The sequence below is a fragment of the Somniosus microcephalus genome, chromosome 1, assembly GCF_052327205.1.
Source record: "Somniosus microcephalus isolate GS21.2 chromosome 1, FLI_Smic_1.0, whole genome shotgun sequence".
Taxonomy (NCBI): domain Eukaryota; kingdom Metazoa; phylum Chordata; class Chondrichthyes; order Squaliformes; family Somniosidae; genus Somniosus; species Somniosus microcephalus.
This window is the reverse complement of record NC_140987.1, coordinates 181,506,802-181,529,155: the sequence shown is the minus strand read 5'-3', so window position 1 is coordinate 181,529,155 and position 22,354 is coordinate 181,506,802. Positions and strand designations below refer to the sequence as shown.

The following is a 22,354-nucleotide window of genomic DNA, read 5'->3' as shown; positions in this document are numbered from 1 at the left end:
GCATATCTGTTCCTCTATCTCCCCCTGACTGTTTGGGGGCCTATAGTACACTCCCAGCAAGGTGCTTGACCCCTTTTTGTTTTTAAGTTCTACCCATATGGCCTCATTAGAGGAACCCGCTAATATATCATCCCTCCTTACAGCAGTAATAGACTCCTTAATTAATATTGCAACACCCCCTCCCCTTTTACACCCCCCTCTGTCTCGCCTGAAGATTCTATACCCCGGAATATTTAGCTGCCAGTCCTGACCCTCCCTCAACCATGTCTCCGTGATAGCAACAATATCATACTCCCATGTGTTCAACAACAACTTCAGTTCATCCACCTTATTTGCAAGACTCCTTGCATTAAAATAAATGCCTTCCAGCCCTGCCATATTCCCTTTTGCCTTCACATCTTTGCTCTGCCTTCCCTGCTGACTTGTTTTTTCCTCCTTATTTGGCTGTACATCACCCCCTACTATAGCTCCACTCTGTATCCCATCCCCCTGCCGAATTAGTTTAAACCCCCCCCAGCAGTGCTAGCAAACCTCCCCGCAAGGATATTGGTTCCCCTCTGGTTCAGGTGTAAACCGTCCGACTTGTACAAGTCCCACCTGTCCCAGAAGCAGACCCAGTGATCCAGGAAACTAAAGCCCTCCCTCCTGCACCATCCCTTTAGCCACGCATTCATCTGTTCTATCCTCCTATTCCTATACCATACCAAGATTTGGGAAGAAATGAAAGCACAAACACAAAAAAAATTAAATAGACAAAAAATGTTGCACAAAGAAACAGTTCAATTCTACAAATAAAATACAACCACTCACTCTGTTGAGCATGGTATCCATACCAAATTGAAGTTAATCCTGAATGCAAATATACCATGTTTTTGGTCTCCGTGCTAAACAACATGTTCAACATCCTTTCTCTCCACAAGAAACACAGTAATTGTGATTTATCAAAATTAGATTGACGTCACTTATGCATGAAAGGGATTCAGTGAAGTTATAGGTGTTTAAGCTTTGCTCTCATGTTGTACGTCATTTCAATACCTTGATGAGGTTACTGCCTTTTAATTTCTCCTACGCCCCCATTATATAACAAAATTAATATATGCCTCAGCAAGTAAAATGTGACAATTTAACCTTTAAACTGCTAGCAGATTCAGGGAAAGCCCTGGTCATTGGGTTGATTGGTTTTGTAAGTTTCACTTTGTGCATGGACATGCTGGGGAAAAACAGTATCAAGATCAACAAAGCTACACAAACATCAGGGATAGCATTTTACACTAATACACCCATGAGGACGGCCTGAACCGGGATCTTGGGTTCATGTCACGCTACATGTAACCCCACCTGACGTAGGGTCATCCAGACTCGAGTCGTCGTTGGCTTGTTCTCTCCACACAGATGCGGCCGGACCTGCTGTGATTTCCAGCAAAAAAAATGTTTTTGGTCTTTTTTTGTTTTTCATACAGACCCCAGCATCTGCAACTTTTGACCCCTTTTGACCCCACCTCATTGTTCTTTGATGTAATGTTTTCCTGACTAACCTGTTTGGACACCATTTACACCTTTGATTGCTGTGATTATCTCTCTGCCGAGGTGTGATAAATGGCAGTTAGAAAGATTACCTGTAAACATCTGACATTATTCTCTGACTATATAAGCTGTGTTTTTATGCATCTCTCCACTTCACCTGACGAAGGAGCAGCGCTCCGAAAGCTTGTGATTTCAGATAAAGCTGTTGGACTATAACCTGGTGTTGTGTGACTTCTTACATTTGTCCACCCCAGTCCAACACCGGCATCTCCACACAATGGTAGATGTGTGAGAGGCTAGATTTATAACTTTTCTGGTAGGTCAGTAATTTGAAGTCTACGTACACAGATTAAAAAATCAGATCCCTTGTACCAGCAGTACATGCTTTAATGCACTGTGTTTTAGTTGTCTAATGACACTGTTTTTATCTTTGTAAAGCTATGATACATTGTACATCATTAAGTGAAGTTTCAATATTGCCTCAATATGCCCTCTTTATTTCTTCTAAAAATGGCCAACAAAAATCTGAAAACATCTTAAGTTTAAGTCACGAAAACCACATTGTGCTTAAATATTTCAAATCCCTAAGGGCCGGAATTTGCAGTGAGTAATAACGGCGAACTAATAGCATTCGCCGTTATTGCCCCTGCGAAACTGACCACAACTTCAGGATGTAGTGCATGCACATTCAAACACAGAAATCCTGAAGTTAGGGTTAGTCATTCACTGCTCCGACACTGGCTGCACTGTGCACCCACCCCGCCCCTCCCCTCCTAATAGCTGGCAATCCGTGAAACTGATGAAAACTTGGGCTTTTTGGTGGTAATATCGCTGTTAAATGCCCCATTAAATGTTGGGCCTTATTGGATTAGGTGTAACTGGGGTTTTAACAGCATATTGACTGCTAAACAAATGTTATGGGCGTGAAAATTTTTTATTTTGTGGGGTGTAAATTTCTCCATTATAAAAATTAATAAATTTTAAGAAACTTTGAACAAACTTTTTAAAAAAATGTTTTTTTTTAGTTATTTCAGGTTTACCTTGTCTCCATGTGAGAGCCCCAATCTTTGTTTAGCTTTCTCTAACATTTTAAAGTTGGGATAAAAGCAGCTTTTCATTTCTTGCTTCACTGGCTCTCTGAATTCTGCATTGTGATTGGCTGCTTAGACGGCTTGTTGATGTCACAGCAGAGCGCTCTAGAGAGTCCCCATTATATTACACTGGAATCACTTGCGTGTCGAAAAAGGCAAACTTCTCACTTCTCTCTACAGAGATCGCAAGATCTTTGTGGGCAGCTTTCTTCGGGGGCAGCGGCGAACGCCTTTGCTTCGCAGCTGACTGCAAATTCTGGGCCACAATCTTGTAAATAAATGTACTAATGTTTAGATGGTTGAGATACTGTGGACAATGCATTCACAGGGCTATCAAATTGCCTAAAAGTATTTTTTTTTAAAGTCAAATTTAGTTACATTTTTACATTGCTTTTTCTATATAGTAATGTGTTTGTCTACACTTCTTGCTTTTGTGCCTGTCTTGATTGAGAGATTGCACATTTCACCTTTAATTTCTTCAGTCTTGGTTTCCTTAATGAAAAAGTAACTAATTTGCCCTCACCAGCCTGAACCGTAACATGTATACACAACATTGTAATGGAAATACCAAGTGATTTAATTAAAGTCAATTGCAAACCCTGCAAAGACTTGAAGAATGTCAATATTCACACTATTTAAAGCACAAATGTTTTTTTCCTACATTACAACAGTGACTACACTTCAAAAAGTACTTAATTGGCTGTAAAGCACTTTGGGACATCCGGTGGTCATGAAAATGCAAGTCTTTTTTTCTCCATCAGTCTACATTTTTACTTCACTATTATTTCTCTTTCTGTTTATTGATTCAGTTCTGTCCCACTTCACTTTCAAGATCTAGGGAAGAAATGAACAAGAATTGGGACAGTTTTTAAAACAAAGGCAGGCAAAATGCAACCAAAGACAATTTTGTTTTAATGTAATTGCCACATACTCACCTAAGCAACTGAAGAGTTTGCATTGCCTTATGGATAGAAGCTCATATCTGGGAACCTCCCATAGCTATAACTTTTAGTCAACTGGATGAACACTGCAACCTATTACCATGCTTGAGAATCTCCAAACCAAGCTTTTGAGAAATCTATACAAGAGTTTCTGTTTGCACACACTCACCCCTTAGGGACATACCTTTCTTACCTAAGCCTAAGAGAGCTTAGGTGCAGGTTTGCAAAAGTCAGTGTTTTGGGACACCCCAAGTGTGTACAGAAATAGTGCTCTTATTAGACCAAAACACTGGAAAGCCTCCTGCTTATTCAGCTTGTACCACTTTACCAATTAAGACCCATGGGGTGTGGGTTCAAGTCTGACTCCAGAGACTTGAGCACAAAAATCCAGGCTGACACGCCAGTGCAGTACTGAGGGAGTGCTACACTGTCAGAGGCGCCGTCTTTCAGATGAGATGTTAAACCAAGGCCCCATCTGTTCTCTCTGGTGGACATAAGATCCCAGGGCACTATTTTGAAGAAGAGCAGGAGAGTTATCCCTGGTGTCATGACTAATATTTATCCCTCAATCAACATTAATAAAAAACAGATTATTTGGTCATTATCACATTGCTGTTTGTGGGACTTCGTTCTGCACAAATTGGCTGCCGCCTATGCTACATTACAACAGTGACTACACTGGCTGTAAAGCGCTTTGGGATGTCCTAAACATAGAAGATAGGAGCAGGAGTAGGCCATTCGAGCCTGCTCCGCCATTCAACGAGATCATGGCTGATCATCCAAACCCTAGCACCCGGTCCCTACACCGACAGCCATCCCACCCAAGCCCTAACCCTGTAACCCCACGTATTTAATCCCCCCTAACACTAAGGGTCAATTTTTTTTATTTTTTATCATGGCCAATCAACCTAACCCGCACATCTTTGGACTGTGGGAGGAAACCGGAGCACCCGGAGGAAACCCACGCAAACACGGGGAGAATGTGCAAACTCCACACAGACAGTCACCCGAGGCCGGATTTGAACCCGGGTCCCTGGCGCTGTGAGGCAACAGTGCTAACCACTATGCCACCGTGCTGCCCATATGCCCCTGAATTCATGAAAGGCGCTGTATAAATACAAGCCTTTATTTAACTTGTAGCATTATCTAGAGTCGAGGAGAAGAAATCCTAGCCCCCAATTTTAGGCCTAGCCATTCTTGTTCTACTAAAGCAGCTGGGTGGTCAATCAATAAACGTGCCCTGGAGTATTTGGGCCTACCTGTCTCTGATATCTGATCATCGAGTCTGCCAAAGAGAAGGATAGCCACTAATTGGCCATTAGGTAACTGATGAGTTTGAGCTTTTGTTAAGTGGACAGCAGACTAGCAGACTCCCTGAAGCAGCACGGTGAGCAACATCACTTACATAAAATGTATGAATGTGTTGCTGCCATCCTGACCACAACATGGGGACACACTATACTCACTTAAGTGATGGTTCCACAGTTAGAGATACAGAGATTCAGCAGCAGCTGCTTGCCTTTCTACAATCCAGTTATGGTAAGTACCAAACCCTTGATATATGTTCTAATACTAGCATCCAAATAACTCTTCAGCTAGCTTCCTCAGCCTCAAGCATTTCTTATCTAGACATTTATATAGCGCCTTTCATGACCTTAGGACATCCCAAAGCATTTTAGTCAGTGAAATACTTTGGAAGTGTAGTTGCTGTTGTAGGAAACATGGCAGCCAATTTGCTCACAGCAAGGTCCTACAAAAAGCAATCTGATAATGACCAGATAATTTTTAGTGATGTTGGTTGAGGGGCCAGTTTTCACACTGCTGCCACTGAGACTCAAGAATAATGGCACTGGTGACCTGACCATGGTGTGATTTATGGATTTAAAGGGTTCATCAGATCAATTTACACGTACCTCTCTAAATTGTCTGTAAGTTGCAGTGAAAGTATCTTGGGTATGTTGTTATAAATGTAAACAAACAAAGACTACTTGTAACTGGGCAGACCTGTAACACTATCTCAATGATCTTGTTAAAAATAATGAAAGAGACACACATCATAACTGACCAACAATGAAAGTGCAATGGTTTACAAGGCAATAAAAAAAAATTCGCGAAAGGAATGATTTGTTTACAATATGAGGGTAATGATTTGTTTCTAGGTAGGGTCAGGATAATTTTTTTAAATGCTGCTGTTCTAGATCGCTTTTTTTTTGCTATTTGTTGGACTACATCGCCGACTTGGTCCTGTCTCTAAGCCTGGGTCCTGCAAGCGAGCTGAACATTTGGGCAGAATCTTAATTTTAATAGAGATGAGGTTATCCACTTTGTTACGGATTAAAGATCAGAAGAATAATTGAGAGACATTGATGTGCCGGGAAACAGGCAGATGCATTGGGCTGGGGTCAGGGCAACATGGCACTTAAGTTATATCTGCTGCATGCAAGTACTCAGCGATAAGGAATTCACCCTTATGCAATCTATTGAAAGGATCGTAAATTTTAATGGACAATTTAAAATCTAAGTTGGAACATTGGGGAGGGAGAAAATCTGCAGTACAAATGCCCTCCGCACTTCTGGGAGTAATATGGCAGGAGGGAGCTGTTCCGTCGGGACGGGCTTCACTTGGCCAGTGCTGGGACTAGAGTCCTGGCGGATCATATAACTAGGGCTGTAGAGAGGGCTTTAAACTAACTAGTGGGGGGAAGGTTCCTAGAGAGCAAATAATAAAAATGACAACAGAGAAGGTCATAGACTTAGGTAGCAGTGGGGAAATTAAAAACCAGAGCATGTCAGGAAGGGGCAGAAGGTATGGAGTAAAAGGTAAAGTAATAAAAAGGGCAAAAGCAGGAACTAAGTGTCACAAAACATCTTTGAAAGTTCTCTATCTGAATGCACGTAGCATTCGTAACAAAATAGACGAGTTAATGGCACAAATAACTACATATGGGTATGACCTTGTGGCCATTACAGAAACATGGCTGCAGGGTGACAATGCCTGGGAATTAAACATACCAGGTTATTTAACGATCAGGAAGGACAGGCAGGAAGGAAGGGGAGGTGGGTTGGCTATGTTAATAAAGGAAGGAATCACTGTAATACAGAGAAATGATATTGGGTCAAAAGATCTGGATAATGAAACAGTTTGGGTGGAGGTAAGGAATAATAAGGGGAAAAAAACACTAGTGGGCGTAGTCTATAGGCCTCCGAACAGTGGCAACTCTGTTGGATTGAGTATCAATCAGGAAATAGTTGAGGCTTGTAATAAGGGAACCTGTATAATTATGGGGGATTTTAACTATCATATTAATTGGACAAATCAAATTGGGCAGGGCTGCCTTGAGGATGAGTTCATTGAGTGTATTAGGGATGGGTTTCTTGAGCAGTATGTAACTGAACCGATCAGGGGGCAAGCAACCTTAGATCTGGTCCTGTGTAACGAGACGGGATTAATTAAAAATGCCCTAGTAAAGGATCCCCTTGGAATGAGTGATCATAACCTGGTTGAATTCCATATTCAATTAGAGGGTGAGAAGGTTGGATCTCAAACAAGCGTGCTAAGCTTGAATAAAGGAGACTATGAAGGTACGAGAGTGGAATGGAGTAGAGTGGATTGGGAAAATAGATTAAAGGGTAAGACGATACATGATCAGTGGTGTACATTTAAGGAGTTATTTTACAACTTCCAAAAAATATATATTCCACTGAGAAGAAAAGGGTGTAAAAGAAAAGACAGCCATCCGTGGCTAAGTAAAGAAATTAAGGATAGTATTCGACTAAAAACAAGGGCATATAAGGTAGCCAAATCTAGTGGGAGGATAGAGGATTGGGAAAACTTTAGAAGACAGCAAAAAATAACAAAAAGATTGATTAAGAAAGGGAAGATAGATTATGAAAGTAAATTAGCAAAAAATATAAAAACAGATAGTAAGAGCTTTTATAGTTATATAAAAAGAAAAAGGGTGGCTAAAGTAAATGTTGGTCCCTTAGAGGATGAGACCGGGAAATTAATGGTGGGATATATGGAGATGGCAAAAACACTGAATATTTTACATCAGTCTTTACAGTAGAAGACACTAAGAATATCCCAACACTGGACAAACAGGGGGCTAAAGGGGGGGAGGAGCTAAACACGATCAAAATCACTAAGGAAGTGATACTCGGTAAAATAATGGGACTCAAGGCGGATAAATCACCTGGACCTGATGACTTACATCCTAGGGCCTTGAGGGAAGTGGCGGTAGGGATTGTGGATGCATTGGTAATAATTTTCCAAAACTCCCTAGACTCGGCAAAGGTCCCGGCAGACTGGAAAACTGCAAATGTAACACCCTTATTTAAAAAGGGCAGTAGACAGAAGGCTGGAAACTATAGACCGGTTAGCCTAACATCTGTGGTAGGTAAAATTTTGGAGTCCATTATTAAGGAGACAGTAACAGGACATTTGGATAATCATAATTTAATAGGACAAAGTCAGCATGGTTTTATGAAGGGGAAGTCATGTTTGACAAATTTGCTTCAGTTCTTTGAGGAAGTAACGTATAGGGTGGATAAAGGGGAACCAGTGGACGTAGTGTATTTAGACTTCCAAAAGGCATTTGACAAGGTGCCACACAAAAGATTATTGCTTAAGATAAAAAAAATCACAGGATTGGGGGTAATATTCTGGCATGGATAGAGGATTGGCTATCTAACAGAAGGCAGAGAGTTGGGATAAATGGTTCATTCTCAGACTGGCAATCAGTAACTAGTGGTGTTCCGCAGGGGTCAGTGCTGGGTCCCCAACTCTTTACAATCTATGTTAACGATTTGGAGGAGGGAACCAAGTGTAACATATCAAAGTTTGCAGATGATACTAAGACGGGAGGGAAAGTTGTGAGTGAGGAGGACATAAAAAACCTGCAAGGGGACATAGACAGGCTAAGTAAGTGGGCTGAGATTTGGCAGATGGAATACAATACTGGAAAGTGTGAGGTTATGCACTTTGGCAGGAAAAATCGTAGAGCAAGTTATTATCTTAATGGCAAAAAACTGGAAAGTATTGAAGTACAAAGGGATCTGGGGGTCCTGGTGCACGAAACTCAAAAGGTTAGTATGCAGGTACAGCAAGTGATTAAGAAGGCCAATGGAATGTTGGCTTTCATTGCTAGGGGGATAGAATATAAAAATAGGGAGGTATTGCTTCAGTTGTACAAGGTATTGGTAAGACCGCACCTGGAATACTGCGTACAGTTTTGGTGTCCATACTTGGGAAAGGACATACTTGCTCTCGAGTCAGTACAAAGAAGGTTCACTCGGTTAACCCCGGGGATGAGGGGATGGACATATGAGGAGAGGTTGAGTAGATTGGGGCTCTACTCATTGGAGTTCAGAAGAATGAGAGGCGATCTTATTGAAACATATAAGATTGTGAAGGGGCCGGATCGGGTGGATGCGGGGAAGATGTTCCCGATGATGGGTGAAACTAGAACTAGGGGGCATAGTCTTAGAATAAGGGGCTGCTCTTTCAAAACTGAGATGAGGAGGAACTACTCCACTCAGAGGGTGGTAGGTCCATGGAATATGCTGCCCCAAAAAGCTGTAGAAGCTACATCATTACATAAATTTAAAACAGAAATAGACAGTTTCCTAGAAGTAAAGGGAATTAAGGGTTACAGGGAGCGGGCAGGAATTTGGACATGCGTCTAGGTTCGGATCGGTCATGGCCCTGTGGGTAGCGGAGCGGGCCCAGGGGCCGTGTAGCCTGATCCTGCTCCTATTTCGTGTGTCTAATTCTGTTAGATTCAGGAGATGGTTCTGTGATAGTGGATTGGCGGTTAGGATCAGATCAGCCATGATCTTATTGAATGGCGGAGCAGGCTCGAGGGGCCGATTGGCCTACTCCTGCTCCTATTTCTTATGTTCTTATTCAAATTGACCATGAGCTTCGCTGCTTCCTTTTCGACGCTATGTTTGCTGTGGCATATTCTAATTATTTTTCCAGCAAATTTTGGCATACGTTCGTAACTAGAGCTTTAACATTGTTGTAAAGCAATTTAAGTTCCATACTGGAACTAAACTTGGAATGTTAATCCTGAGTCTGGGCCCAACCTGACTGGAGTAAAGTGGAGTAAGATTGTCTGGAAGCAGTAGTCTCACTGATTTGATTTGACTTTGTATAGAGTGTAAATCCAGTGACATTTCAAATCTGGTTTGCAAAGTGATCACTTCCTACCTTCTGTTTAAATGTTTAGTGAGTGAGGATTCTACCCTCGCTAATGTTTCTAAAATACATCTATTGGAAGAGAGTTCAAATATATATATATCTCCAAGCATGCACAGAGCTGTCTCCTAAACAGGACAGTTCCAGTTCCAGCCTGGTGTGAGCCAAGCAATATCAACAGGGTTCTGCCTGGCTGGAACCTGTACTGTGGAAAAACTGACTGCTATGTAAGTTGACCCTTAAATGATTAGCACACTGTTTCTTCTGGAAAGTCTTCTCGCTCTCCTCTGGCCATTAGACCTTGGTTTTTTTTAATTCATTCATGGGATGTGGGCATTGGTGGCAAGGCTAGCATTTATTGCCCATCCCTAATTGCACTTGACAAGGTGGTGGTGGTGGTGAGCTGCCTTCTTGAACCACTGCAGTCCGTGAGATGAACATACTGCTGCAGTGCTGTTTAGTAGGGAGTTCCAGGATTTTGACCCTGCTACGATGAAGGAACGGTGATATATTTCTAAGTCAGGATGGTGTGTGATTTGGCGGGGAGCTTGGAGGCGGTGGTGTCCTATGTGCCTGCTGCCCTTGTCCTAGGTGGTAGAGGTCGCGGGTATGGGAGGTGCTGTCTAAGAAGCCTTGGTGAGTTGCTGCAGTGTATCTTGTAGACGGTACACGATGCAGCCACGGTGCACCGGTGGTGGAGAAAGTGAATGTTTACGGTGGTGGATGGGGTGCCAATCAAGTGGGCTGCTTTGTCCTGGATGGTGTCGAGCTTCTTGTGTTGTTGGAGCTACACTCATCCAGGCAAGTGGCGGGTATTCCATCACACTCCTGACTTATGCCTTGTAGATGGTGGAAAGGCTTTGGGGAGTCATGAGGTAAGTCATTTGCCACAGAATACCCAGCCTCTGACCTCTACAGTATATATGTGGCTGGTCCAATTAAGTTTCTGGTCAATGATGACCTCCAGGATGTTGACGGTAGGGGATTCAACGATGGTAATGCCATTGAATGTCAAAGGGAGGCGGTTGGATTCCCTTGTTGGAGATGGTCATTGCCTGGCATTTGTGTGGCTCGAATGTTACTTGCCACTTATCAGTCCACTCCTGAATTTTATCCAAGTCTTGCTACATGCGAGCACAGACTGCTTCATTATCTTCATTAACATTGATGAAGCAGCTGAAATGGTTGGACCTAGGACACTGTCCTGAGGAACTCCTGCAGCGCTGCCCTGGGGCTGAGATGATTGGCCTCCAACAACCACAACCATCTTCCTTTTGTGCTAGGTATGAACCCAATCAATGGACTTTTCCCCTGATTCCCATTGACTTCAATTTTACTAGGGCTCCTTGATGCCACAGTCGGTCAAATACTGCCTTGATGTCAAGGGCAGTCACTCTTGCGTCACCTCTGGAATTCAGCTCTTTTGTCCATGTTTGGACTTAGGCTGTAATGAGCCGAGTGGTCCTGGCAGAACCCAAACTGAGCATTGGTGAGTGTATTGGTAATTGATAGCACTGTCGGTGACCCCTTGCACCACTTTGATGATTGAGAGTAGGCTGATGGGGCGGTAATTCACAACTGGATGTGGCAGGCCTGCAGATCTTTGATCTGATCCATTGGGTGTGGGATCACTTGGCTCTGTCTATAGCATGCTGCTTTTGCTGTTTAGCATGCATGTAGTCATGTGTTGTAGCTTCACCAAGTGGGCACCTCATTTTTAGGTACACCTGGTGCTACTCCTGCATGTTCTTCTGCATTCCTCATTGAACCAGGCTTGGTCCCCTGGCTTGATAGTAATAGTGGAGTGAGGGATATGCTGGGCCATGAGGTTACTGAATGTGGTGGTATATAATTCTGCTGCTGCTGATGGCCCATAGCGCCTCATGGATGCCCAGTTTTGAGCTGCTAGATCTGTTCTGAATCTATCCCATTTAGCACGCTGGTCGAGCCATACAACTCGATGGAGGGTGTTGTCAGTGTAAAGTCGGGACTTCATCTCCACTGTGTGGTGGCCATTCCTACCAATACTGCCATGGCTAGAGGCATCTGTGACGGGTAGATTGGTGAGGATGAGGTCGAGCAGATTTTTCCCTCATGTTGGTTCTCGCATCACCTGCCGCAGGCCCAGTCTGGCAGCTGTGTCCTTCGAGGGTCGGTCAGTAGTGGTGCTACCGGGCCACTCTTGGTGATGGACTTTGAACTCTCCCACCTAGAGTACATTCTGTGCCCTTTCTGCCAAGATGTTGGCGATGTCATAGGGTGGTCAAATATCCAAAATGTTGTGCAGAGTTAAAAGATCTGGCTTCCTCTAACTGATTAGCAACCAGATCATATTTTAATGGTAGTTTGACTTTTGTAGTCCACTGTGGTCAATGCTTTTAGTTAGAACCTGAAGTATGGAGTAGGAAAAGACTGTGTAGCCCTTTACACCTGCTTGTTCAATTTGTGCTTTTGTGATCATGACCTTTCTTGAGCTATTGATTTTTATGGCTAGAAGGAGACTACGGTTTTGATGAGAGTTACCATTCTGTGACTTTCAAATTGTATTTGTGTTAGGTTTTGAGTTATTTACCCACTAAAATCTATTTCTATAATTTCTTAATTATTACTGGTGAATATCCTGTATTGTGACATCCATTTGAAGCTAGCAGAGTGTAGATACAAGTGAATGCAGATGAATGCTGCTATTTTGTGATCTGTATGAGATGTTATAATAACTTCTGATTTCAATCTAGGATGAGGAGAATTAACAGAAAAAATCGAAAGTATGGTATACTGAATACAAATCTAGAAAATATGGAAATGAGACCTTTAGATCAGGAAGATGATGATGAGGATGATACATTATTTGATGTGCATCATTCAAGGAGGTGAGTACCTAAACTAGTAGATGCTCTTTTTAATTTAAAAAATCTAAATCGCAGAATCACAGAATCCCCACAGTGCAGATAGAGGCCATTTCGGCCCATCGAGCCTGCACCGACACATATCCCACCCTATGAAGTTAGTAACTGAGTTAGATCTCTTAGTTTAGAGTGTTGAAAATCATGATAAATATGAAAGATGTTATTTAATGAAAAAAGAAACAAACTGGTCACTTATCATTGTTTTTCTAATTCAATAGGTGTACATAAAATTGTACTTTAACTAATTAAAAAATGCTTCAGCGCATATATGTAATATATGGCGTAATCAAGTGCCAATACTAACATCTATTCAGTAGAAAACTCAATTCTGGCACTCTAGCATTGTGGAACTGCCAAGTACTTCCTTTTTTATGTCTCTTAAAAAAAAAATTAAGAACATGGAGGCCCTGCCAGTGGGCGGGAGCAGATATTATCTGTTGGAGGCTGCAGCCAGGGACGCATGGGGACAGTTCCCGGAAGTCAGTAGTGGAGGAAGGCTCTGGACCGTGATCGGGAGTGGTGGGGGGGCAGCAAGCTCTTCATCATGATCGGGGGGCTGGTGGGAGGGAGTCAGCAAGGTTGGGGCTGCAGTGGGTGGGGGCGGGGTTAGCCAGCAAGATCGGAGCCATGATTGGGGATGGGGTGGTCGAAGGCTCATGGAGATATCTGCTGAAGTGAAGAGAGGAACTCCCTGGTGATTGGGGAACTTTAAATGAACAGTCTCCACAGGCTGTAAAACGAACACTTTTTAAAACAGCAATATTTTTCAGGAAATGGATTTTTAAAATTATTTCTTCAGTCTAATCTGCATAAGATAGTACTTGTATTAAAAGGTCATTTCCTCCTTTCTCTAGCGATCAATCCTCTGAATGTACTTAGTTGAGTATGCGAACTTCTTTGGAAATGTTCATCTTTCTTACTAATAGATAATTTCTGCAGGGTGTGCAATCCATTCATATTTATATAAGTAGAATGCTCCTTGTAGTTTTCAAAAAAGTACAGTTTGCACTACAATTTCTACTGCAACCCCTGAAGTATACTGGAGACCTTGTTTTTTTTCTTCATTTGGTAGTTTCCATAAAATGTTATTTCTGTTCACTTAAAATGTGTGCAGACTCTGCTGCAACCAATATGATTACCTTCAACCTGTTAAATGCTGTACAACTTGTGCTAGCAATGACCTTTTTAAACCACATCAATCTCCTTATGCCTGATACTAATCTATAAGCAAATCAAACTAAACCCAGTTAATTTAGTGATGGTGCTCTGACTACAATACTTTGCATAATATCTTCTTAAAAATAAGTTTGCAGAATAATGGAATCAGGTCAAACATGGGCAACAAAACCTCCTGCTGATTACCATCTCCCTCCCTCCTTCAGCTGATGAAGCAGTACTCTTCCATGTTGAACACCACTTCAGAAGCACTGAGGGTAGCAAGGGCACAGAACGTACTCTGGGTGGGGAACTTCAATGTTCATTACCAAGAGCGGTTCGGTAGCACCACTACTGACCAAGTCCTGAAGGACATAGCTGCCAGACTGAGAGAACCAACACGAGGGGAAAAACCTGTTTAACTACCACTGTGCTAAATGGGACAGGTTCAGAACAGATGTAGCAGTGCAAAACTGGGTATCCAAGGGGCGCTATGGGCCATCAGCAGCAGCAGAATTGTATGCCACATTCTGCAACCTCATGGTCCAGCATATCCCTCACTCTACCATTACCGTCAAGCCAGGGGATCAACCCTGATTCAATGAGGAGTGTAGAAGAGCATGCCAGGAGCAGCACCAGGTGTCTCTAAAAATGAGGTCCCAACCTGGTGAAGTTACAACACAGGACTATATGCATGCTAATCAGCAGAAGAAGCATGCTATAGACAGAGTTAAGTGATTCCCACAACCAATGGATCAGATCAAAGATCTGCAGTCCTGCCACATCCAGTTGTTAATGGTGGTGGACAATTAAACAACTAACGGGAGGAGGAGGCTCCATGAACATCCTCATCCTCCATGATGGTGGAGTCGCATACGTGAGTGCAAAAGATGAGGCTGAAGCGTTTGCAACCATCTTCAGCCAGAAGTGCCGAGTGGATGATCCATCTCGACCTCCTCCTGAGGTCCCCAGCATCACAGAAGCCAGTCTTCAGCCAATTTGATTCACTCCGAGATACCAAACGGTTGACCGCACTGAATACAGCAAAGGCTATGGGCCCCGACAACATCTTGGCTGTCGTGCTCCAGAACTAGCTGCGCCTCTAGCCAAGCTGTTCCAGCACAACATTTGGCACCTTTCTGGCAATGTGGAAAATCGCCCAGGTATGTCCTGTCCACAAAAAGCAGGACGAATCCAATCTGGCCAATTACCGCCCATCAGTCTACTCTCCACAATCAGCAAAGTGATAGAAGGTGTTGTTGACAGTGCTATAAAGCACCACTTACTCACCAATAACTGGCTCACTGCTCAGTTTGGGTTCTGCCAGGACCACTCAGCTCCAGACCTCATTACAGCCTTGGTCCAAACATGGACAAAAGAGCGGAGTTCCAGAGGTGAGGTGAGTGACTGCCTTCGACATCAAGGCAGCATTTGACCGAGTGTGGCATCAAGGAGCCCTAGTAAAATTGAAGTCAATAGGAATCGGTGGGGGGGGGCGGCGGGGATTCTCCACTGGCTGGAGTCAGACCGAGCACAAAGGAAGATGGTTGTGGTTATTGGAGGCCAATCATCTCAGCCCCAGGACATCGCTGCAGGAGTTCCTCAGGGCAGTGTCTTCGGCCCAACCATCTTCAGCTGCTTCATCAATGACCTTCCCTCCATCATGGGGTCAGAAGTGGGGATGTTCGCTGATGATTGCAGTGTTCAGTTCTATTCGCAACTCCTCAGATAATGAAGCAATCTGCCCGCATGCAGCAAGACCTGGACGACATTCAGACCTGGGCTGTTAAGTAGCAAGGAACATTTACACCACAGAAGTGCCAGGCAATTACTATCTCCAACATTATAGAGTCTATGGCCCCTTGATATTGAACGGCATCGCCGTATCCCCCACCATCAACATCCTGGGGGTCACCATTGACCAGAAACTTAACTGGACCAGCCGCATAAATACTATGGCTACAAGAGCAGGTCAGAGGCTGAGTATTCTACGGCGAGTGTCTCACCTCCTGACTCCACAAAGCCTTTCCACCATCTACAAGGCACAAGTCAGGAGTGTGATGGAATGCTCTCCACTTGTCTGGATGAGTGCAGCTCCAACAGCACTCCAGAAGCTCAACACCATCCAGGACAAAGCAATCCGCTTGATTGGCACTCTATCCTTCTTCTTCTTCTTCTTAGGCAGTCCCTCGGAACCGAGGATGACTTGCTTCCACATTAAAAATGAGTTTGCAGGTGACTGATGAGTCTAATGCGGGACCTACAGTCTCTGTCACAGGTGGGGCAGACGGTGGTTGAAGGGGCGCGTTGGTGGGGTGCTTGGGTTGACGTGCGCTGCCTGCGCTTGGCTTCTGCTTGCTCCCGGCGAAGAGACTCGAGGTGTTCGGCGCCTTCCCGGATGCTTCCCCTCCACTTTGTGTGGTCTTGGGCGAAGGAGGTGTCGGTGGGGATGTTACACTTTTTCAAGGTGGCTTTGAGGGTGTCCTTGAAGCGTTTCCTCTGCCCACCTGGGGCTCTCTTGCCATGTCGGAGTTCCGAGTAGAGCGCTTGTTTTGGGAGTCTCGTATCGGGCATGCAGGCAATATGACCCGTCCATCGGAGCTGATTGAGCGTGGTCAAAGCTTCGATGCTGGGGATGTTGACCTGAGCAAGAACACTGACGTCGGTGCGCCTATCCTGCCAATGGATTTGCAGGATCTTGCGGAGGTAGCGTTGGTGGTACCTCTCCAGTGCTTTGAGGTGCCTGCTATACATGGTCCATGTCTGAGGCATGCAGCAGGGCGGGTATCACTGCTGCTCTGTAGACCATGAGCTTGGTGCCGGGTTTGAGGTCCTGGTCTTCAAACACTCTTCCTCAGGCGACCGAAGGCTGCACTGGCACACTGAAGGCGGTGTTGGACTTCGTCGTCGACGTCTGCCCTTGTTGACAGTAGGCTCCCGAGGTATGGAAAGTGGTCTACGTTGTCCAAGGCCTTGTCGTGGATTTTGATAATCGATGGGCAGTACTTTGTGGCGGGGTCAGGTTGGTAGAGGACCTTTGTCTTACGGATGTTTAGTGTAAGGCCCATGCTCTCGTACGCTTCGGTGAAGGTATTGACGCTGGTTTGCAGTTCGACCTCCGAGTGAGCGCAGACGCAAGCGTCGTCTGCATACTGTGATTCGACGACAGAGGATGGGATGACCTTGGATCTGGACTGGAGGCGACGGAGGTTGAACAGTTTCCCATTTGTTCTGTAAATTAGCTCCACTCCAGCGGGGAGCTTACTGAGGGTGAGATGGAGCATTGCAGCAAGGAAGATCGAGAAGAGCATTGGTGCGATATGACAGCCTTGCTTGACCCCAGTTCGTACGTGAATTGGGTCTGTGGTGGAACCGTTGATCAAGATCACGGCTTGCATGTCGTCGTGAAGCAGGCGAAGGATGGTGACAAACCTTTGAAGGCAGCCGAATTTGAGGAGGACACTCCATAATCCCTCACGGTTGACAGTGTCGAAGGCCTTTTGTGAGATCAAAGAAAGCCATGTACAGCGGTTGGTGCTGTTCCCTGCATTTCTCTTGTAATTGACGTGCGGTGAAGACCATGTCCATTGCGCCCCTTAGTGGGCGGAATCCGCATTGCGACTCTGGGAGGAGCTCTTCGGCCACTGGGAGAAGGCGATTGAGGAGGATTCTTGCAATGACTTTCCCTGTGGCAGACAGCAGGGAAACTCCTCTGTAATTACCGCAATCGGACTTGTCACCTTCCTAGAAGATGGTCACAATTACGGCGTCTGAGATCCCCTGGCATGCTCTCCTTCCAAATAAGAGAAATGAGTTCATGAATTCGCACCAGTAATGCTTCTCCGCCATGCTTTAGTGCCTCGTCAGTGATTCCATCATCTGAGCCCTTGTTGTTCTTCAGTTGTCGGATGGCCTTTTCAATCTGGGGTTGTGCTGAGATGGTGGCGGGTAGCATGCTGTGGGATGGAGTTGAGGACACTCTGTCAAAGACAGAGTCGTGGTTGAGATCTTCGAAGTGCTCCTTCCAGCGGGCACTGACTGCCTCTCTGTCCTTGATGAGTACCTCTCCGTTCTTGGCCCGCAGTGGGTTAGGGCCTTGGGTGCTTGGGCCGTAGGCGGTCTTGACTGCACTGAAGAATCCACGCACGTCGTGGTTGTCGGCTAGCTGCTGGATCTCCTGCACTTTCTCCACCCACCATCTGTTCTTTAGGTCGCGAGTTTTTTGTTGGACCTCGGCTTTCAGGCTTCTGTAGAGCTGCTTTCTTGCTCTCGAGTTCTGTTGCTGTTTCCAGATCAGGAATACCTTGCGCTTGCGGCTTATTAGCTCCTGGATCTCCTGGTCATTCTTGTCGAACTAGTCTTGGTGTTTCCTGGTCTAGTGACCGAGCGTCTCTTCACAGGTGCTGATTATGGAGGCCTTGAGTGCAGACCAGACGCTGTGGGCACTCTGTCTCTGCATCACTGGGAGTCGTCAGGTTGTTTGTGAGGTGCAGGCTGAATAGGGCTTTCTTAGCGGGGTCTTTGAGTGCTCCAGCGTTAATTTTCCTGCGGCATTGTTTCTGTTGCCGCCGCTGTTTTGGGGCTACGTTGGTGGAGACGACGGGGCGGATTAGGCGGTGGTCTGTTAAGCAGTCATCAGCTCCTGTCATGGCGCGGGTGATGTGGACGTCCTTGCGGTCCCTCGCTCGGACAATGACGTCCAGCAGATGCCAGTGCTTGGAGCGAGGGTGCTGCCATGAAGCCTTGTACTTGTCTCTGATGGAACAGGGTTGGTTATGACAAGGCCATGTTCTAAGCACTTCGACAGGAGGAGGGTACCGTTGGAGTTGGCTTTCCCTACCCCCTCTCTGCCGATCACACCTCCCCAGAGGTCTGTGTCCTTTCCAACTCTGACGTTAAAGTCGCCAAGGAGGATCAGCTTGTCGCCCGTTGGGACTCTGGACAGGGATTGTTTGAGGCTGGAGTAGAATTCCTCGTTGGTCTCGTCTGTGGCTTCCAATGTTGGGGCGTGCGCACTGGTTCCGGGCTAGGGTGAGCCGAAGAGTCATCAGGCACTCGTTTATACTGCTAGGGGGGTCTCTGAGACGCCCAACCAGTTCATTTTTTATGGCGAAGCCTACCCCATGGAGGCGGCGTTCTTCAAGTTTGTCTTTCCAGAAGAAGGTGTAACCACTGCCTTGCTCCTTGAGCTGGCCTTCCCCTGCCCATACAAGAGAAATGCAGGGAACAGCACCAACTGCTGTACATGGCCGCCTTTGACCTCAAAGGCCTTGACGCTGTCAACCGTGAGGGATTATGGAGTGTCCTCCTGCAATTCGGCTGCCCTCAAAAGTTTGTCGCCATCTTCTGCCTGCTTCATGATGACATGCAAGCCGTGATCCTGACCAATGGATCCACCACAGACCCAATTCACGTACGGACCGGAGTCGAGCAAGGCTGTGTCATCGCACCGTACGCTCTTCTCGATCTTCCTTGCTGCAATGCTCCATCTCACCCTCAGTAAGCTCCCCGCTGGAGTGGAGCTAATCTACAGAACAATTGGGAAACTGGTCAACCTCCAACGCCTCCAGTCCAGATCCAAGGTCGTCCACCCTCTGTCATCAAATTACAGTATGCAGATGACGCTTGCGTCTGCGCACACTGAGGTCGAACTCCAAACTATCATCAACACCTTCACCGAAGCATATGAGAGCATAGGCCTTATGCTAAACATCCGTAAGACAAAGGTCCTCTACCAACCTGCCCCCGCCACACACTACTGCCCCCCCGATTATCAAAATCCACGATGAGGCCTTGGACAATGTGGACCACTTTGCACTTTCCATACCTCAGGAGCCTACAGAGCAGTAGTGATTCCCGCCCTCCTGTATGCTTCAGAGACATGGACCACGTACAGCAGGCACCTCAAAGCACTGGAGAGGTACCACCAACGCAGCCTCCGCAAGATCCTGCAAATCCATTGGCAGGATAGGCGCACCAACGTCTGTGTTCTTGCTCAGGACAACATCCCCAGCATCGAAGCTTTGACCACGCTCGATTAGCTCCGATGGACAGGCCACATCGTCCACATGCCCGATACGAGACTCCCATATGCTAATAACCCTTTGAAAAAATTCTAAGAATTTCCAACTTGTACTTCTAGCTCTAATTCTAAATGTATGTTACCATATTACTGATTCAATGTTGAAGTACTCTGACAATGGTCCAAATAAAGACAGAACTTGCAGTTGTATTGTGCCTTTCACAACCTCAAGACATCCCAAGGTACTTTACAGCCAATTAAGAACATAAGACGTAGGAGCTGGTGTATGTCATTTGGCCCCTCGAGCTTGCTCCGCCATTTAATAAGATCATGGCTGATCTGATCTTGGCCTCAACTCCACTTCCCTGCCCGCTCCCCATAACGCTTGATTCCCTTACCTTTCAAAAATCTGTCTATCTCCACCTTAAATGACCCAGCCTCCACAGCTCTCTGCGGAAGAGAATTCCAAAGATTCACGACCCTTTGAAAGAAGAAATTCCTCCTCATTTCCGATTTAAAATGGTGCCCCCTTATTCTGAAATTATGCCCCCTAGTTCTAGATTCCCCCACGAGGAGAAACATCCTCTCTGCATCTACTTTGTCAAGCCCCTTCAGAATCTTCTATGTTTCGATAAGATCCCCTCTCATTCTTCTGAACTCCAATGAGTATTGGCCCAACCTGCTCAACCTTTTCTTCATAAGACAACCTCTTCATCTCCGGAATCAACCTTGTGAACCTTCTCTGAACTGCCTCCAATGCAAGTATATCCTTCCTTAAATAAGGAGACCAAAACTGTACGCAGCGCTCCAGGTGTGGCCTCACCAACGCCCTGTACAGTTGTAACAGGACTTCCCTACTTTTATACTCCATTCCTTTTAAGTACTTTTGAAGTGTAGTTACTGTTGCATTGCAGTAAAAGTTGCCACCAATTTGCGCTTTGAAAGATTCAAGATTATTTTATTGCCATATGTAACTGGTACAATGGAATGCTTACTCCCCACTCACTCCCACAATATAAGTATAAAAACAATAAGCAAATAAGTACAGGTAGACTATCCTTTATCCGAAAACCTCGGGACCAGCCGTGTTTCGGATTTTGGAAGGGGGGTCGGCGGGGGGGTCGTGCGCACGACCCCCCGACGACGCTGACCGCCCCCCCCCCCCCCCCCCCCCACGCGGACCCCCGCCGGCCCCGACACCCGCCGACTTACGGTCGGGGTGGGCGGGGGGCCGTGCGCACGACTTACGCTGACGCTCAGCGTAAGTCGGCGGGGGTCGGGGTCCGCGGGGGGGCCGGCGGGGGGTCGTGCGCACGACTTACGCTGGACTTATGCTGACCGAAAAAACCTTCGGTTTTTAGAGGGTTTCGGTTTTCGGAAGTCCGGATAAAGGGTAGTCTACCTGTATAATGACAGTCCAAGTTGTAGGATATGATGAATAGTGCAAAAAGCCTCTGTTACCACTGGAAGTAATAGTAATGTAATATGATATAAGTATATGGTAGTATAAGTATAATATATATATTTATAAGTGTAAGTTAAAATGCAGTGTGCAATGTACAAATGAGTTATAAGTTATATAAGTTAGAAGTTAATGTTGTGGTATAAGAGTCCTATGTGCACACAGTCCAGTGATCAAGAATGTTCTTGTGCGCTCACGGTTCAAGTGATCTACAGTTCCAGGGTGGGAGGGAGAATGTGACTATGGTATTGAGATGAATGACTGGATAATCTGTTTTTAGCAATGTTGGTTGAGCAATAAATATTGGCAAGGACACCAGGAGCACTCCGCTGCTCTTCTTTGAAAATTGCCATGGGATCTTTTACACCCATCTAAGAGAGCTGGTGGGGCCTTGGTTTAACATTTCATCCAAAAGGCGCACCGCCAACAGTGTAGCATTCCCTCAGTACAGGAAACTTTGTGATATCCGGCACCGATAGGACCGGCGTGTTGCCGATCTATCAAAACTGCCGGACATACAAAGTTAATGTTGAAGCATACGGAGGTTTTCATCTCCGTATCTGACAACAAACACTGTTGCTTAGCAACAGCTTCGAAAGAGTCGGCTGCAGCTGCAAGCGTCTCTAGCTGAAGCTGTTGCTATAGCTACAGACCTTGCAGTGCCTGACTGGGGGGAAAAAAAAGAACGAGAACTAAAAAAACTTATAGAAAACGGCTCCTGATTTTTGCCGTTAGATCGAGTATTCTGGACATACAACCTCCGGATAAACCAAAGTTTCCTGTACTGCACTAGTGTCAGCCTAGATTATGTGCTCAAGTCTTGTACAGATTCTTTTTTTCATCTCTTGCTTTTGTGCTCACTGTTTCTACATATAAAACCCAGAATTTCACATTTATCTTTATTGAACTGTATGTGCTTTTATCTGCTCTAACTTGTCAATGTCCACAGAGAGACACTTACAGAAAGGATGTTTGGATATTGTCTATAGTTCTTCTTCCTTTCTCCACCATCATTGTCCTCACCTGCCACTGGTCAACTGAGAACATACCAGGA

At 45.3% G+C, this 22,354-nt stretch overlaps 1 protein-coding gene across 3 annotated transcripts in view; it reads left to right on the top strand.

Moving 5' to 3' along the window:
- LOC147124493 (membrane protein FAM174A-like) overlaps positions 1 to 22,354 on the top strand; it is a 103,519-nt gene that overhangs the window by 43,317 nt on the left and 37,848 nt on the right. For 2 of the 3 annotated variants that reach the window (XM_085987846.1, XM_085987854.1), the window contains exon 2: positions 12,491 to 12,625. In XM_085987846.1, coding sequence (XP_085843972.1) covers positions 12,491 to 12,625 — 135 coding nt within the window. Of the gene's footprint in view, positions 1 to 12,490; positions 12,630 to 22,354 lie in introns of those variants that run through there. The other variant, XM_085987863.1, reaches the window with a different exon arrangement.